The sequence below is a fragment of the Argiope bruennichi genome, chromosome 3 (assembly GCF_947563725.1).
Source record: "Argiope bruennichi chromosome 3, qqArgBrue1.1, whole genome shotgun sequence".
NCBI lineage: Eukaryota > Metazoa > Arthropoda > Arachnida > Araneae > Araneidae > Argiope > Argiope bruennichi.
In genome coordinates, this window is record NC_079153.1 from 70,744,349 (window position 1) to 70,764,897 (window position 20,549).

The following is a 20,549-nucleotide window of genomic DNA, read 5'->3' on the forward strand; positions in this document are numbered from 1 at the left end:
TTCTCGAGTAATCTGATAATATCCAACTGCTGTTCAAATCTTTGAAAAATATTCATTGAGTTTAACATCTCGAAAAGATAAATTTTACTCTTCTCACTGGTGTACATTTATAGCATATTTTCATTTTTTTTCATTATTATTATTATTCACGCTTGAAAATGATTAACAGTCATTTTGATCACCAGAAATCTAAATTTTTTGAAACATGAGAAAATATATTACTAACAATTTTTGCTTTTCTTTTTTCAAATTTTTCCCTTCAATTACGTCAATGCATATTAAATTCTTAGATTCTTTCCTTTCATGTGATGTTTACGATTAGTTTTTACACTATATATATCTTATCATTGTTGCGGTTAAGTGCTAAAATAAGAGCTGTGGTTTTTAACTGTAAGGAAATCCCATGTGGCAATATGCAAGGTCATCTTACATCAAGGTACTATACTTCAACTATTCGTAAATAATGTTTTTAAGCTAGGGCATCTTATTAGAATTTTCTAAAAATACAGAAATGCATTATTAATTATCTTTTACTTTTTTATTAAATAAAAAATTAACATTTTAGAAATTGCACGATAAAAAATATTAGGTTGAAAAAATATTTTATATTTAAATTACAAATCTTCTGATAAGTAATCCTCTCTAAAAGTCCGATTTATAATCAAAAACTGAAGATTAATATGCATATAAGTTGTCCTTGGTCTCTTTAATAGAAAATAATCCATAATTCTTGCGAATATATTGAATTGATATTCATGAACTGAATGATTGTATAAGAAGGAAATTCGGGAAAAGAACATTATTAATAATATCATTAGACGCTGACATACAAAATAGCAATATTCATCAAATCCAATTCTGATATCAGAAAACAATGTTGAAAATTTCTTCAGATTCTAGATTTTACTAAGCTAAAATTCTTCATTTAATTTTAATCATAAAGATATTGCGTTAACTTTTCTCTTCTTTAATTCAAAGTTCGAAGTGGCTCATATTGATATTACATTTGCTTACAAGCATATTCTGAAACAACGTCACAATTTGATTAAATGGTGTCAAAAATAAAAATTTCATGTACACGTTATTTGGATTCATTATTATACGTTATTTAAAATTTGAACGTACAAACAGCTATACAAATTAGAAGCGTTAAGGAGGTCCTCAGCATTATTTAATATAATCTCATTTACAAAAATCTCATTTTAATGGACTTTGTATTTCCTTCTTTTTATCCCTTAATCTAACCCGATGGTAGGTTTGACATCTTATCACTAATATCTTAATTTCCAGAGAATAGGTATGCATTATAAAACCGGTCATTCTATGAGATGAAGAACCCACCCTTTTTGTAAATGAGGTAATGAAAGGAACGCATTATTAATGAACTTGGTTCTAGGTCAGTTTTACAGGAAGACGTCTCTCGGTTACTAATTGCTGATTTTGGTGATTCTAGGGTTGGGAATAATTAAAAGTCATTGTTTGATTGAATATTTAGAGCTCTTCATTATTAATTATAAAAAATACTATGCCATTAATCTTTAGTTTCTTTCTTCCTTTGTTTATTTTCCATTTTCGAATTCTATATGATAAAAATTAGATACTTTTCAGCCTGATAATAATTATAGATTAGCATGCTATTGGTAATTTGCAATTTGCAGGATGAAAAAACCGATCTAAACATTAATATTTTGGTAGTATTTAAATATATGTTCAAAAAGTAAGACTTTTCCAATATTTTAATTAGATTTCTAATTAAAATCAATCAAAATTGTTAATATTTTCCCTCTCTATAGCCTCGGAACATATTATTGAACAAACGCTATTTTTTACATCATTCGAATATTCAAAAATAAGTTTTTCAGTAATACCAGCTTTATTTCATTGTAATATTTCCTCTAATTTTACTAAATTTTTAAGTATATTATATACAATAATTATTTCCATTGTTTGGCTCTTAGATTTATACTTACCTTCATTACGACGATATAGTAGTTTTGTGTGTGTGTGTTATCATTTTTATAGAATTAAAAATAAATTTTAAAAACAAAATAAAAATGTATGGAGTAAGTGTATAATGCTACTATATTAATTATCATGAAACTAAAGGTTCGAATTTCCGTTAATTTCTTCCTTAAACACAGTTCTTCTAATTGTTCTAATTGCGTAATGATTAGAACGCATTTGAGAGAAGAGATGCACGTCTATTTGCGCACGCTCTGTAATAATCTCACCCAGACGCAGAAATCCACATAATCTGCATTTCAAATCGTTCCTTCTTTACATTCATTCCTTGTGTCAGTTCCTAGATTTCCTTCATTATTTCCACGTGTCTCTTGAAAATTCATGAATGAGGTAAATGCTAAGCAAACTGGATCTCATTAATGCTGACATACAATGAGCTTAGTTCAGCACCAGATGGCATGTAGATAAATTGCAAATATGTGATTTAACTTAAATTTTCATTTGCTTTTAAAATGTTAACAATCAGTTAATTTAAATTTTATAGATTTTTTTTTATTTAGTATAAAGATTGCTTTATACTTGTCTAGATAAGCTATTGAAATTCTTTACGATTTATATTTTAAATTAAATAACATTCACTTCTAAAAAAGAATCAAAAGATTTTATTCATTCTCATTCACGAAATCATTTCCCAAAATATTTTATATCTAAAAATATTTTCCGAATTTGGTTGAAAATATATTAAAGAATGAAAATAGTAAATATTGCAAGTCAAAAGCGGAAATCTTAGAAAATTGATTAAGAAAAAACCTCATATTAAACTTATGAAAATTCATGTTAGCAACCTTTTAACACGATATATAAATACTTGAAGGTCCATCAGATACTTTTAATGTTATCATTTTATGAAGCACTGCTCATTGAGAATGTAAAGTGAAAAAAAAAGTATATGTGAATTTTGCACTTACATCATTTTTAATTTTCTAATTATCAATTAAAATGAAATATTCTGTATGAAAAGAACTCTATCTATTCAACCGCATCGACAAAATTCGAATATTTTTAGAAGCGTAATTAGAATATTTTATCCGCATAAAAAGTAAGGCAAAAATGTTATAAATCATTCGAACGATTCATTTCAGCTCATTTATTTTATTTCATTTCAGCTCATTTATTTTATGCAAAGAATTAAAATAAAAAAAATAATAAAGTTTTAAAAAAATCACCCAAATGAACTTTTGAAATGTATTAATCTATGACAAAAATCTAGTAATACTAAACTATGTTGCTTCATATGAGTAAATGTATAAAATAACCAAATTTTTTTTTGTAGAATTCCTGCACTGATATTGTACCAATCGGAAAAGATTAAATCAAATTCTTATGCATGTTTCCCATTTGCATATTCTTCACTCTCTAATGCCAGTAATAAATCATTTGATTTTGTAAATTATCTTCAAAGTCACTGTAGAAACAAATCTATTCGATTTTTTTTAAAGAGAATAAATTGAAAAAGTTAAATCTAGTCATCAGTGACTGGATTAAATGATATTTTTTCAATAAAAAAAAGTGCTCATTGCATTTTATGGTTCAGTAAGAAAATAAAACGTTAAAATTGGAAGGTCAAATATTCTTATAGATATTAAGTAAAAATAAATTTAAGTATGCAAAAACAAAAAACAAAGAACAGATGAACTTCGTATTTCCAATTAAGGTGTAAAAATATGCTCAGACTTTCAAAAAATTAAACCTATAAATAAATGTATTTCATTAATTTTTAGTTAAAGGTAATATAACATTTCATCGGTCTTGAACATTCACGATTTGAATATTCAAGTCCGTTTTCACAAAATAAGTTTTAATTTTGCCAAATTAGAGATATTAGAATTTCAGTACGCATTTAAAACAATTTTAATTAAAAAAATCTTGAAGTTGATTAAATTAATAAATAAATTTATTCTGCACATTTCAATATAAATTCAGCTAATTTTTTTAAATAAGTTTTTCTTTTTTTTGAAAACATTAATTATTTGAAAAAGAGATTTAAGAAATGTTAAATAGATTTCATGAGCATTGTTCATGCAAATACAGTGTTCATATATTATTTTTAAACATAATAATAATAATTTATTTAAATTCATGTTTTCACATTATTTTTATTACTTTAGAAAATTTTAAGCAAAGAAGAAAAAGAAGAAATGTCTTCAACAAACAGAAAGTAATAAATTTATGACAGAACTTCGAAAAGGCTGGAAATGAAGTCCCTCGTATATCAAATAATTTTCCTTTGGTAGATGCCCATTGCGGTTGAACGCTACTCTATCAAGATTTACAAAGCAAATTAGAGGATTATTTGTTGAGTTACTCGGCCCGAAACAACTGACGCGATCAAAAGCGTGAAACGGTAGTCCAAGTTTTGAATGAACTGTGTTTTCTTCTCTATCAAATGCCTTTCAGTTCTTCTTTATTACTAAGTTATAGGCGAAATACTTAGGCTCGATTCATAATTTTTAAATTGATAATTATCATTTGTGATATATTTATATGTTTCATAATTTCTTATTTGTAAATAGTTTTTTTTAAGTTTTGGAAGAACAAACAAATTTAATAAAAAATAAATATATTTTATTTGTAAACCCTCAGATTCCTCTTATCTCTCTTTCCTAAGTTTTCAAAAAATTTGTAATTTTGTTCTAAAAGCTAAAATATTTTACCAGCTTTTGCATATATATATATATATCAAAAATATATATATATATAAATATATAAAAAATACAATATATAAAAAATCAATGAGGAGATCATGAAATCAATTTTAATCGATATCAATGCCCGCATTGTATTGTATATATATATATATATATATATATATATATATATATATATATATATATATATATATATATACAATACAATGCGGGCATTGATATCGATTAAAATTGATTTCATGATCTCCTCATTGATTTTTTTCATTAAAATTCATTTTTTAGAGAAAAGAAAAGAGTTTAAAACGCAAAACTATTAAAAATATTTCCTTTGCAAGCGGATGATATATTTTGCTTTAAAAAAATTCCTTAAAACTTTTGTAAGAATAAACTAAATGTATGAATAAAAAAAGTAAGCTGCAGAAAAAAAATGCTTTAAGAATCTCTTACATTTTTCACCCTTTTCAGTTTCTGTAATATCCGATGGAATATTACAGAAACTTAATTGAATAATTATAATGGAAATTTATAATTGTATTTCTTTGAAGTTTAATTTCATATTTTGGGAGTTAAAGTAAATTTACCTTGTTTAAAAAATTATTTGTTTTCAATGGAAATTTATTTGCTTAGCTATATTACAAATTTTAATAAGTGATTTGAATAATATTCAAATTAGTTAATACTTAGTATTATATTTATTTTATCAATAACATTGAGTTTCTTAAATACTTCTCAATTTAAAATCCATATGAAAAATCCAAAGCTTATAAAACCTGCTTATAAAATTAATCAGAGACAAACTGTATAAATTCCTAACTTTATTGCACCGCGTTTTTCTGTTAATTACTATCACCACTCCTTAATGACCATGAAATATATACAGAATGAAGTAGGTATTTTGCATTTTCTTATAATTTGGCTAGGTTGTTGACAACGCCCCGAAGCTGTAGATATTTACCTGCTATTGCCTTCCGAATCAATTAATAATAGTTTTGCTAAAGATAAAATGTAAGAGCTGTAAAATATACAAAATAAAATGAAGGCTTGACCTTATCATAGATATTGTTCACTCTTTTTAAAATACAGAAAGACACTTCCAATTGCTCAGCCATTTTCTGAATAACAATATACCTGCCCTTGAAATACATTGATTTTCCGATAAAATTTTGCTTATTTATTCAGATTTTCACTGTTTTGACAGTAAAAGTTGAAATTATGGAGCTGAATTCGAAAAAATGACCAACCCATAAACGTGACCAAAAGCGCGTAACGCCTCACGATGATATGAAGCAGAGAAGAGATATTTGAATAAGTCTCAAGCTCCTTGAAAAGGTTACTTGAATCATGAAAATAAGAACTCTTGAGTTTAAAAACATATTTCTTTTCAAAGGGGCAAAAGAATTCGATGTGTTTCTTTACCATGTTTATATACACACACAATCGCTTTCGGATAAAACAACAGAATAGAAGTTCCGGCATACTTTAAGAAAAAAAATAGCTGAAAATATGAAAGAATTATTCAATTTATTTGCTTAATTATTACTTGTGAAAAAGATCTTGGATTTCAGTTAAAAATGGCTTTGAGCAATTAATAATAAGAAACACACTACTTATGTCACAAATACTCTTTAACTTATTCTTCTTTATTACTTATTCTTCTTTATTACTTCTTTAAGTTCATGAAAGATCAGAATATAATCAAAATTTTATATTGCACAATTCTATGAAATATAATGGAGTAAGCAATTATGAGTAAATATCTGTTTATATTTAATTTATAAAAGAAAAAATATGTTTAATGTTGCTATGATATACTAAATTAAATTTTTCTTTAAATAGATTACCCTATTAAAGCATTCTGCTTTAGCATTTAAAAGGAAACTAATTCTGAATTAGAACAAATTTTGAATTCAGAATTTTTGGAAAGAATAAGGATTTTTTCTATCAAATAATGCTATCTTACAATATTCAAAATAAATTCTAACACAAAAAAAACTCAAATATCTTTAACGTGTCGGTTCAAAGCTCTATTATGCAAAGCGTTTTCAGTGTACCAGCTGTCCACAAATATTTAATGAATTTCCGAATGTTTAAAAAATGTAATTATATTTTTAAAATAGTTTATAGCGAGGTTGATATTTGATTTCAAATGTTTGTAAAATGACAATGATCTCAAAAAGTTAATTATTTTTGGAAATCATTTATCTAAAACATAATAAATAGCCCACAATATATTTTCTAAATGAAATAAAAATAACACTGAAAATTTTGCAATTACCAAAACGTGATACATGAAAAATCATGAATAGGCAAAATCTGTTCAGATATAATATAAGTATAATGTAGAAAAATTCCTATCAAAATATTTTATTTAAAATAATCTACATATGCGATTAATTTTTGACTTCGTAAAAGTCTGAACCAAAGCAATATTCAAATATTTTTTTAAAATTTTAAAAGTGAACCATTCAAGGCTCTGTTTAAAACTCTTCTACCTATTAATAGAAATTTTAGCTACGTAAATGTATATTCTAGATTTAAACAAATAAAATCTAAGGTAGGGAATTTTAAAACAAAAATATTCTGCTTCGAACATTAAAAACGATCTAAAGAAATTTATATTCTTGATTTAGATAGGAACCAATTAATGCTTTTTCAAGCATTTTTCTCTTAAATTTTTTAAGTACATTTGCACAAATCATTTCTATTTTAATAAAAAAAATCATTCAATTTGTGTGTTTCGAATATATTTATCGCAACAAATTTTGAAAAACACTGTCTATAAGGTTAATAAATATTTAAGAAAAAAAAACAATACGCCTTGAAGATACTACGAATAAGAACCCCTTTGTACGTTTGACATATCTATGATCTTCATTTCTTCAACCTTTATTTCTTTTATTTATTTCTATTTTACACAAAATTGAAAATAAAACTGAACTCATAGCGTTAAAAATCCCAAGATCTCATGAAACAGAGCTCCCTCAATGGCAAGAGAAAAGAGAATTATTTCTCTGCACATGCATGCACGAGACAATATTCAAATGAAGATTTGTCCCACTTTCACTGGTAGATAGAACAACAGACTATTGAGTATCTTTGTCAAGACAGCCCAGAAAAATTCAAATTTACTGGTTTCTTTATAAAAAGCTGGGTTTTCTGTTTTGTTTTGTAATTACTATTTACAGTTTAACTTATTTATTTGAGCCTGGCTTCTTAATATCTTTCGAATTTATTTAAGACGTTAAACATTAAAGCCTTCGTGTTTTGGAAGCAAATTAATTTATATAAAGTATTTTCAAATGTTATAAAAATATACTATCCCGAAAATGCTTATTTTTTAACTCAAATAAAACGTTTTGAGGAACAATTTATTTCTTTTATTATATTTTCAAATTTAAAAAATTGTTTTCGTCTAATATTGAAATTGTCAATAGTATAAAAGATTTTCAATTGATAAAATAATCGATAGTTAGTTTCAAAAATATTTCGTTATAAAAAGTTATTGAAAAATCTGAGTATTTAATGATACACATCTTATTATATAAACCTTTTTTCATTATTTTTTTTATTTTATGGAAACAAAGGAAAAGCTTGAAAGAAAAAAAAATGAAATAATATTACTCAAAAAATTTTATTTTTCAATAAATCCTATTTTATACCAAACATGTGGTATGATATCGCTTACTCATTTGATTTTTTAAGTTTCTAATAAAATGTATTCTCTTTGTTTCTCAAAAGCTTCTTGATGCTGCATTATATTTGTAGCTAAGATTTAAAAAAATAACAAAAAACATTAAAACGGAGTGTCAATTGTAAACTTTCTGTACTCCAAAATCCTCCAACTTCAAATTTAATCCTGTCATTTCTAGGAAAGAGAAAATGTTCGAACTAGATTTTTTTCATTTTTCATATTCATTTTCATATTAATATATTTCTTAAAGTTCCAGGTATAAAAAGAATATTCATCTGATTTCAAAGATTTGATCGAGTTGAAAACATTTTGATTTATACATTTTAAGCATTGGTTTTTCAGACTTTAAATTCGGGACATCTAAATAATCGAAACATACAGAGTTAGCACAAATAATAAAAGATGGGTGTTTTACAGTTCCCAATGCGAGTGCAGCAATAAAAGTTTTCTGGGATTAAAAAGAAGTATACAAAATTCCGTCAGCGAAATTTCTTTAACTATCAAGGCTACATCTAAAACCAGTCTTATCGAAAAAAAACTTCAATGACAGGGCCAAGGGGAGAAAAGAATGTTCTGCAATAAATGTTTTAGCCCATCACACGAACTTTGATAAGAAGGAAGATCCGAATTTCACTTTGATATTGCAACATCTTCGGAGAAAGTTAATGTGCAAGGTCGCGTCGATATATATCTTGTCCTCTGCGCTTTTCTAACAAAGAGGTTCTTGTTGCAATTTAACCTTACCAATGTGTTGTTGTCCCTCTTCATTTCTTACCTCAGTGCATTTCTAGAAAACAACATAGAAACTTTCTTTTCTTTCTTGTCTTTTTACTGAAACTGTATCATCGACCTTGCAATCGCGCTTTACAGAAATTAACTGAAAGGAAGAAACCAATTCCTCTGTGACCTTCACAAACTTGTAACATTTTTTCTCTCTCATTATACATCAAAAGGAATGCAAAAGTCATTCGAATACATTTTTTTTCTTTCCTTCGTTTCTTTCTCTCTTTGCTTGAAAAAGAACTTAAAAACTTCAAAGCATTTAATTTTATGCACAAACAAAATTGCACTCGCCAACCCCGATTCCCTAGCGTGAAATTGCTCGGATAACATCCAAAGATGAAGGTTTCGATCTACTTCTATAAAAGAAAAAGGAAAAAAATATCTATCAAAATATTCGAGGGATTAGTTTGCATGCATATTTCGGAAGTTTTGAACTGAAGCATATCCGTAAGCGAAAACTCGCCAACAACACACCAGTCGAGCAACCTTTAGCTTTCTCTTTTGAACTAGTAAGTAGGTTAATTGGGCGAGCCTTATGCGTTTTATTTCCCGGGATATAAAAGACAATTTTGGTTTAAGTGGCCTCAGTTTCGGACAACAGTGGGAGAAAGGGAACAACACTCAGGATACAATAGTAAGTGGAATACTATGCTTTCACTTTTTTATGTACTTTCTCTGGTGAGAGCTGAGATTAACTTTCAGTTCAAATCAAGAGGAAATTCGGGATAATTTGTTAAAATTATTTTAATTTTTTTTATGTAATCGCTTTATGATTTTATTGAAAATTTATATTTTTGTTTAAGTAATAATTACATAGGAAATTTTGGTCTTTTGGAAGAACATTATAATAATTTGCTTGCAAAATATATATTTAGTTTCTAGGCTGAATTTTCTTTTATTAATATATTTTGAATAAAAGTTTCTATAATTGTTTTTTTATTTATCTAATATAAAAATGTGGAGTAATTTAAATATGTTAGCATCTGATTCATAAATATAAAGCACTGGAATTTATTACATAATATAAACAAAAAAATTATTTTGTATTATTAAATAATAAGCTTATATTAGCATTAATATTTCAAATTTAAAATACAACGGATGCTTATTGAGCTTTAAGAATTCAATTGAATTTTATATTAAACTAAGAAATATCGCATACTTTTTTACTGAAAGAAGTCTCATGTTCACTGTATATTTGTGCTATGGTTATAATTAAATCTCGCATTCATATTGCGTTCATATTCAACAAGTCATCACTGTTATTGTCCTATCTGAAGTTATTAGACATAATTTTAAACCTACTTCAAAACAGGAGTATTGAAGGAGTATTAAACCTACTTTAAAACAGGAGTATAAATAAAGTTAACAAATAAGGCTCTAGTGGCAAATTCATCCAATTCATTTTCAACGTAGAGAATACTATTGAGAAGAAACTTATAATCAAACAAAGGCTGTTTTTTATTTTTCTTTACTTCTGTCTTTGTGATGTTAATGTAAATAAAATATTTTCATTAAACTAGAACAACTAAATTTCTTTCGAACGCTGCCGGCATTTCTAATTTCAACATTTTAAATTTAACCTCTAAAAATTTCTTCCTACTAGTTTACCTATTACAGTCATACACATAGTAAAGGCGTTTCTTTTGTTTACGGAAATAGAGAGATGAAACGCTTTGCAATTTGCTTCATCCAAATAAAATAAAGTAGGAAGAAAAACGTTTTAAATTTTAATCACATTCTCCTCGTCCAAAAAAATTGTTTTTGAAATGCGCGTCTACGTTTTAGTTGAACTTCTGGAATTCTCTTTTCAAAATCACGTAGGATGAAAAGTTGAACGTTCGTCAGGTCTTTTTAGCGTTGGATCAAATTTTCTTCGACCTCGAGTATTGAATTAATAAAAGCAATGAAAAATTTAGTAAGTGGATTACAATTTATCCCGCACAATAAAATGATGCATTTAGATTTAAAAGAAAATACAACAGCTAATTAATCCCTATTAACTTCTTCGATTACAATATTTTAATTCAAATGAAAAAACAAACGAATATTTATTTTGTTTTAAAAATTGTTCAGTGTTAAAATAAAACAAAGAAATTGTTTAAAGTTATTATTATTTACTAACAATTTATCAGCATTAGAGCATTTATTAGCGAATCATATAATAATTAGTAAAATTCTTCAATCGTATGAATGAGATATTTAATCCTAAAATTTCTAATATTGAAATTTAAATAAAATACCTTTCAAAACTACTTTCAAAAATTCCATATTTAAAAACTAAGAAATATTTTTTAAATTAATTTCTTAGCAACATATGAAACACAAATTAGATATTAATAATGCCTCAGATAATTCAAAATGGAAAGTTTATACTCTTTAAGAGCAAATTTTCCATTAACACTTTTCATAACGGAATTCAAATAAAATGATGCGAAAAAAAATCGCATAACCGTTTAGTGTTAACAATTATTTAAAATTATACACATATTTTCAAAGTACATGAATATATTGTTTCAAAGTTAACAGAAAAATGCTGTAATCAAAAGCAATCACATTTAACGCTTCATTTTCTAGGTTACGCTTGATAACAGTCATCAAAAACTCAGAACGAAAGAAATAGGCGTATGTTAATTAAAGCTTAAAATTTCAACTTTCCCTTTAATTAACGAACCGAAAAAGAATTCGATTCCTTTTGCGGAAGTAAAGGAAAAATTTGATTTTGTCGTAAAAATTTTATTTTCGTAGATAAGTACAGAAAGCAAGAATAGAAAAATTAAATGCACGCAATGTGATTAAATCAAAGACCATGAATATTTATTACTTCCTTTACAAATGTAAATTTACGCAAACAAACACATCAAAAGGAAAAATCCTTATAATAGACCATTAGATTAGATATATTTTTTTTAAACTCTGAATCAATATTAAAATCTATTTAATTTATATATTTATGGAAAGTATTAAGGAAATTTCGCAATGTAATGACTTTTAGTCTGAAATAAAATTTACAAACTTTATTAATATTTAAAATTACAAAAAAAAATCAATGTTTAACAATTTATATGTGATCTTATTATTTATTTATGCTTTAACGTATGAATTATTTTTTTATTTGTAGCAAAGAAACACTACTGATTCATTAATAAATTAAAAGAACAATTTATGTGAAAATAATAAAATTTATCCTGAAATTGCATTGCATTAACCTTTCATTGCGTTCTTTAGTTTATAAATCATATAAATCCTGTGACAGTTAATTTGCAAGTTAATCTTTTATTCTTTAAAGAATTATTACAATGATGTTGTTAAGAAACATTTTGTAATATCAGTTAAATGGCATTTTACGAGTATCAGTATTTTCCTAGATTCCGAAGAAAACATGAAACATTTCTTCGACGGCTTTCGTATCTAAAATGTTATAGATGCATAAATAAGGGTCACCATAACTTTTTATGTAAGAGCTAAAATTTTTGGCAAAATCTCAAAGTAAAATAAATTAACCTTAATCAAAACGCAAATGATTATCTTTATATTGCAAATTAAATTCATATTTTGCATTTTCTGATGCAATATTGATTAAATTCATATGTAACATGTATGGCAGTAACAAAAATCCGCTAGAGCACAGTAAAAAATTAATTCCAAAGAAAAAAAATAAATAAAATATTACATGCAATAAAAAATTCGTTAGTCGCTTATACGAGGAAAAAAATATCTTTTTCTAAAAGATTTTCCTAAAGCAAAGGTTGAACCGCCTTTTGTTAATTAATAAATGATTGATTTCATTGTAGATTTGACAGTGATCTTAAAAATCCCGACATGAAAAATATTTTGAAATATTTCCAGTGAACCGTTAAACAAGCAAGCGTAACGAAAGTGCGAAGAATGTCAATCTGCCTTTAAGCTATTTTTCAACTTTTCGAATTAAATTCGCAGCAAAAATAACAGTTGTTCTTATATGACCTCGACAACAGAAAAATGTTTAATTCTTCTCGCTTCAACGCTTCCGTCATGCTTCTATGAGCTCCTAAAAATCGAGTTTTTTCAAGATTTTATTACTGACTTACACGACTTATTTCCGCTAGTATGTTAACCTTTGTCGCTTTCTAAATGATGGCATAAAAACTAAGACCGTTAATAATAGCTCAGTATTTTTTATAGGATGAAGTAGACAGTATGTAGGTTAAAAAATGAGGCCACATTTATTTTAGAGATATATTTCTGACGGTACCATTTTAAGTAATATTCGTAGTATTCTCCATAACAAAAAATATAATCATAATAAACACTTGATGACTAAAATGTGGTTATGGTTTTATTTAATTTTCATCATAACTCGTTTCAAGATAATAGTCAATTCTAAATTAAATATGAAAACATCAATTTCATTTCCTCACATCTGACATATTTCATATCGTGTAAGACTATATTTCATATCTTGTAAGACAACAATATACGTTTTTTTACAATTGATTAAAAATAAATATTATCCAAGCTCTTACATATTTTTCATGCCCCTACTCGATATCAGCATTTTGCACTATAGGTTACTAAAATGATTTCATTGAGCATACTGATATTTAAAGGACTGGTAAAAACTGTTTGCATTTTTTTTTAGTGGAAGGGGGGGGGGTGAAAGAATTGACTTTCGATTAAAAAATGTCAAATTTATTGCCTTGACCATGATCAGAGTTGAATAACATACTATCTAGAGTATACTGCTCTCTGTGTTTCAAGACTATATTTTGAAGTAAATGAAATAATAAAAATAGAAATTACATTTTTTACAATGTCAAACATTTAGAATTTTATATCTAAATTTTATAAAATCTGAAGATAACTTTCTAGAATTTTACTGTCTTCTATAAAATATCATGTTATTTTATTTCTATATTCCAATTCAACTCATTTTTATATCTCATGCAGTGATAAAAATAAATTAAATATTTTATAAACAAAAAAATCGAATTTTAATTTAAATTTCTTTGCTTAAGATATAAAGGGTAATATAATAAAAGTATTTAAGGTTTTAAAAGCTGGATATATTTTTATCGTACTGAAATTATAACTTAATATAAAATACTAACTTTCATGTCTTTTCACATTTTCAGATTATTTTGCAAACAAACTAATCATGAGGTTCTTTCTAATTACGGCAATAGTACTTGCCATAGGTAGGTTAATTTCTTTTTTATTTAAAATACACGATTCTTTTAAAAACTAACTGATCTCATTTTAATCAAATTCATTGAAATATTTTGTACTGATTCTGTTTTTATTTTATTTTACAGGACTAGCACAGGCTGAACAGAGAGTAAGAATAAAAATTCTTTTCTTAAATTATTATGAAATTATATAATGTTAATTAATTATTAATTAGTATTAATTTGAAAAGCATTTGAAAATTCTTTACAATATATTTTTCACTAATTAACTCCATTTTTCATTGCTAAATTTAAAAATTTAACTCTATTATAATTTTTTCAGTAGCTGGTTTTCATTTAAGTTCTAAAGAAACTTGCTCTCTATACAATTTTATGTAAATACTCCGTTTCGGGAAAAAAGTAGAGTTATTTAAAATGATTTTTTCAAAACAATTGTAGAGGAAAAAACACTTTTCTATTACCAAATAGCCTGTAATCTGTATTCTGTATTGCTAATTACGCACTGAAAAAATATTGATATAATATTAGAATAATAAATGTATAATTATTGTTAATGATATTAACGAAAGATTAACAGGGAGGAACTTACTGTTTTTGAATTTTTTTCTTATAAATCCCATTTGCGATTAACTCACTGATTTTGTTTACATGATTTATATATTATTGCTTTACAGATGACTTTTATAAAAGATTTTAATTTATAAAAAAAGAAAATGTTGATGTACGGCCAATAAAATATTATTTATTTCAGCAAAAACGACAAGCTGCTTATGCTGGATATAGTGGAGGCACCTATGACGGTGGAGCACAACAATATCGTGCACAGGCACCACAACAAGCGTATCAACCACAACCACAAAGTTATGGAGGAGGCCAACAAGTCCAACACTATCCTGCCCAACAAGCACGTCCACAACCCGCACGTCAACATGGTGCTGCTCCAGTAAGTTCCAAAATTACAATTTTAAGTACAGTTTAATTATGTTGTGTTGAATGTCAATTGACAAAAACAAAAATCCTTAATAAGTCTATTTCTTTTTGAATTCTTTTACAAGTTAAGCTAGTAAAGGGTTTTGTCTACGAATTAAATTCTGTAGACATTTAATGAAAACATTTTTATAAAATATCGCACGAACAATATGGTAGTTCAAATCCATGTTGTTAAACGCTTAACAAATGTATACAAATTCCAAATGAGTTAATTTAAAAATTTGTATTTTCATATAAAACGAAAAACATCAGAAATGTCAAACACGAAAACTCTTTTTTTTTAGCCGAACTTACTGTTTAATTAAAAAATATTTCTTTTTTTTTTTTTTCTTTTTTTTTAGTTTCTCTTCTAATCTGTCAAAGGCAGTCAAATGCCTTCTTTCAAACTACAGGTTTCTGACTCCTTTAATCTCGATATTCTTTAATTTTGTTTGAAAAAAGTAATCAAAACAATTTAAAATAATTATATGATTTAAGAAACCAGGAAACTGCTTTTTCAAAACAAGAATGGGAAAACAAAACTAATTATTTTTTAATTCAATTATAATTTGAAATTTAATATGAAAATTATTCAAGAATTTCTTTAAATTTTTCTATCAGTTAAGAGAGAACAATTTCTGAAAAAATTCCGAAAAACCAGTCTCCATTCAGGGCAACCATACCAAAATAAAAAGATAATTTTCAATAAACACTGTAATCAAAATTTCTTTACCTTAACGAAACAATAAAGAATTATAAATTCTATTTAAACTTTTAAAATTTCAGCTTTTACGTATTGCAGGAATTGCATTCAATGACGTAAGCCACAGCCTAAACTTCCGATTTCAGTCTTCCAAACCGGTAAGGGGCGTGATCTTATAATCGAGGATAATACCTTATCTTAAACCGGAACAAGAAGTATAATTCTTTTCATACGGAAAGCGGGAATGACCCACATGTCTCGCTGATGTCAGAAGTCACTCTGCTTCTCACACTATCATACAATCGGAAGGTTTCTTTTTCCGGACAACCTCATTTAAAGCTGCTCTTAACCATTCAAAAGGAAAAAGAAATTAAGAATATGTCAGAACGATTCGTGATTTTAATGGGAAAGTGAAATCGGGGTCGTCATAATCTGATAAACTAGATCACTTTTCAGAGTTACATTGTTCTCAAAGCAAAATGCGTGTAAGAATGCGAGCCATTGTTTGCATTCGATCTGTTAAGAGTTGTCCGTCCAATATGATGCTCCATTCATCTTGATTTGCTGGCACGTGTCAGCGGTGTTAAAATAAAAATGAATAGCCCATCTCAAAGAGAATGTTTAACATAACTTCAGGCGTGTTTTCTGATTAGGTGGCTAAAATGAGTTGAACTTTGTAATCTAGCACTCAATATGACAGTTGAGTTGATATCTGTAGACATAAAAAATTTCAGACATGACATGAAATAAGATGGTAGAAGTTGAATTGAGTGCGAAAGGGAATGATAATCTTCAAATGAATGGTTCAAAGAATGTCGTAATGTCACTTCTGTCATTGACATTTCAATGCAGTCGATAGGCTTATAAATGTGCAGAAGATGGACTATTTTCAATATTCTTTGAATTTATATTATTTAGTCAGATATAAAACGTGCTTAAGAGAAATTAAAGAATTATACAAATATGACTGAATTAACAATTCAAAGAAAAAACAAAGCTGATTGGTTATTTTTGTACTGATAATCCATCCTCAAATCCAATTTTTTTCATTTAGGATCAAGAAGAAAAAGAAGAAGGACCTCATCCATTGCAATTACTTCTTGAGAAATCTAAGTTCGATTGCGGTGGGAAATCTGATGGTTACTACGCAGACAGTGACGTAGGGTGCCAAGCTTTCCACTATTGCGTAACTGGACAAAAACATTCCATGATGTGCCCAGCTGGAACTGTTTTCCATCAAGTCCACTTGAACTGCGTACCTGAAGATCAGGATATTTGCTCTAAGGCTGACAAATTCTACTTCGTAAATAACTATTTGAACAAAGTAAGAATACCATTACATATATATAAGAAGTAATAATTAATTTTAAGATTTTAAAATGTTAAAAACTAAACAAATGAGATAAAGACCTGTAAGTAATTATTTCCAAAATTCTTAATCAATATAACTTCCCGTATTGAGATTCATATTAAAACTTCGTTACTCTTTTAATCAGGTAAGTTGTGTAATGTAATAAAAACTAATCCTTGCAAACATCTTAAAAAGACGATGCCAAAATTAAAACGCCCAATCCATTCAATGTCAAACCATTTAACAATTACAGATCTTATATGAATATCTACTATCCATCATAATCATTAAGTTAAAATAACTTAGATCCAATACATAGATATAATTTAGATATTTATATGAGAAATATCTAAAAATAAACCATTTACAAATTTCATAAAGAAATGTTTAGAGCAAATATGCAAACAGTTTTAATTATGTTGAGTAGTGTAAATTACACATTTCACATTAACAGCAACATAAATTATTAATGATTATCCCTATCTCGTCACAGTACCTGGATAACAATGAATGATAGGATTCCCCACGAATAATAACATGGGTACTGTACAAAATAACCATCACTGACTCGTGCATTCATTCTTTTGAAAGAAGTATTCCTTATCATTAGAGATATGGCTAACATAATTTCATAAATATTGCTGTACTCCTCAGGAAGCAAAACCCCACTTATTTACTGAACGATTTCTCTACTCATTTTTGTGATACCCCTCCAGGAGTATTGAGATAAAGAAATTCTTTCAGGATAATTTATAAAGACTTTCCATTATTTTCTTTTTAATACATGCATCTGCATTAATATATTGTCCTCTATTGCATAGAAACATGTTGTCAAATGAATGCAAATGTTTGATAAATTTATATATTAATGTTTTAATTATTGAAATATGAATAACAACCGATTGAAAAGAAGATTCACAAAAAGATATATCCTCGAATAAAATATGACCTAATAGAACAAAATATCTTTCAACATTTGCAACTGCTTTAACACTGATACATTTGTAATTGCAGCCTTTGGAACAAAGAGGTCCAAACAACACCGTCCAATACCACCAAAGGTATTACCCTGAAGGATACGCTGTAGGTGATCCTTTCGTTCCTCCCCAAGAAGCCAACAGAGATCAGAGACAACAACAACAACAACAGCCACCAGCAGCTACTTATGGTTTGGGACCAGCTTACAGGGAACAATCTCCTCAACCTCAACCAGCTTACCAACAAGTAGCTCCAGCCCACAGACCCCAGCCAGCCGCTCATCGTCCAGCTCAGCCAGCACCTTATGCACCACCTCAACATTATCCTGCTCAACCTAGACCAGCTCCAGTGTACCAACACCAAGCAGCTGCCAGACCTCAGCCTGCTCAACCAGCAGTTTATGGATATGGAGCTCAACAAGAGCAGGCTTATCAATCCCAAGCAGCACAGGCTCAAAGAGCATATAATCAGCAACAATATCAGGCTGCAGCCCCACAGCAGCATTTGTACGCACAAGGTGCTCCAAGACAGCGCTACCAATAAGTTTTTAGGATTTAATTAGGAAATTGCAACTGTACAATGAGAAATATTTTTCTTTTATGTAGTGGTTAAGATAAAGCGATGGTGATTACGAATTTCAAATCTAGTGCTTTTATATTAAAATAAATAAAACAACTAAAACTTTTTGATTAATTTCATTAATTAACATAAATTTGGGCTCTAATTTTCCAGTTACATCAAATCAAAATTATATATTTTCTTTTATAGATCTGAAATAAAAATATTATTTATTTATTTATTATTCGGAAAAGATTCCATTTGATATTTGAAATAAAATTTATTTTTAAAAATTTTAAAAATATAAAAAAACATTAAAAGTTTACTTTTCTCATTGTTCAGCTGCATAATTAATTGTAAAGTAAACAAAATTGATTTTATTTGTATATTAATTTAATAATCGTTTATGTTTACCGTTTTGTGTTGTCCGACTGTGCACAAATAAATTTTATAATGATAAGGCGTCAGTTTATTATCTTTAGTTTAATTGTAGTAGTTTTTAAACAAAAAATGTTACATCTCGTAAAATAGTATTGACGTACACTACATAACAGTTTTAAAAATCTTACTAAGAATGGAAAAAATTCACCTATGTACTAGAAATTCATAATTAAACCTTTTAAGGTACATATAACGCTCTTTCTAATGTTTTCCTTATAGAAGAAACTTTTCCTGATGGAAGGATGCTCTGAAAATTACGAATACAAAACAGAATTGCTGGCTACTTTAAGCTACTTTCCACATAAATCAAAAAATATAATAAAACAATTGTGCCCAATTTTATTACATTTTCTTTACTTCCATCAAAATGTCGTTTCATTTTAAAAACATGATTACATAAATATTGAATTCAGATTTTATAATGAATTAATTAATTTTATGAATTAGTATTCATAATTTTTGGGTAGCAATGTTATCAAAAAGTTATTATTAATCTGTAAAAACACAACGAGTCTACAAATCAATATAACATACTTAAAAATATAATTGATAATTTGATTTTTTCTGAGCTAATATATCCCCAACACTCAATAAAATGCATATTTGTTTTAATAACTCATACATATAAATATGAAATTAAAATTGCTCACTGATTTTAAAGATTCTGAGCAGACAAATCAAGCCTCTTTTAAAACTGTAGTAAATTAATCATTTGCAATACAACTTTTCTTAAAGCATCATTCAGGGTGAATTATAGAAATCTTAAATGTTGTGCTCAATTTTCTCAATTGATAATTCATTTCTCTTAGTTTTGTTTCTTGGTGCTATGTTATATTTAGCAGAATTCATTCCTTTTTTTAATGCCATACATTTTTTCTTTATCTTAAAGCGCAAAATGATGTTATTTGCACATTATTACCATTATTCTAATACAACCACAAAGTTTGATATAAAAGAAAATGCACATAATGACTTTTCTGAAGAGATGTTTTGTTCCTTTTAATTCCTTGAAGCTAAATATAAAATAGTTAACTGAATGATAGTGCAGAGATTAATATCTAACATAAACTCTTCAAATTCTGAAAAATAGCAATTATTAAGTTTTATGAAACATGTTATTCTTTTCTAAATATATTACAGCATTTTGATACAATGAAATTCTTTCTTCATTCTGTTATATTATCAATCAGTATCTTCAATATATATTTTTTTAATATTCGAACTCCAAACTTAAAGA

The 20,549-nt window shown here is 27.0% G+C and overlaps 2 protein-coding genes across 3 annotated transcripts in view; one reads left to right on the forward strand and one right to left on the reverse strand.

The window, feature by feature from the left end:
- LOC129963197 (elongation of very long chain fatty acids protein 7-like) overlaps positions 1 to 20,549 on the reverse strand; it is a 96,067-nt gene that overhangs the window by 60,937 nt on the left and 14,581 nt on the right. The window lies entirely within an intron of this gene.
- Positions 380 to 18,997, forward strand: LOC129963196 (putative uncharacterized protein DDB_G0294196). The gene is made up of 6 exons (XM_056077369.1): positions 380 to 436; positions 14,259 to 14,321; positions 14,439 to 14,461; positions 15,064 to 15,255; positions 17,039 to 17,308; positions 18,350 to 18,997. Exons 2-6 carry the CDS (start codon positions 14,282 to 14,284, stop codon positions 18,854 to 18,856), a joined length of 1,032 nt encoding a protein of 343 aa, XP_055933344.1. The 5' UTR covers positions 380 to 436; positions 14,259 to 14,281; the 3' UTR covers positions 18,857 to 18,997.

Bases quoted from the DNA above. Each gene is read 5' to 3' on its own strand.
- LOC129963196 (XM_056077369.1), top strand. From the start codon at position 14,282: ATGAGGTTCTTTCTAATTACGGCAATAGTACTTGCCATAG. The intron at 14,322-14,438 runs GTAGGTTAATTT...TTTATTTTACAG, and splicing joins GGCAATAGTACTTGCCATAG to GACTAGCACAGGCTGAACAG. The intron at 15,256-17,038 runs GTAAGTTCCAAA...TTTTTCATTTAG, and splicing joins GTCAACATGGTGCTGCTCCA to GATCAAGAAGAAAAAGAAGA.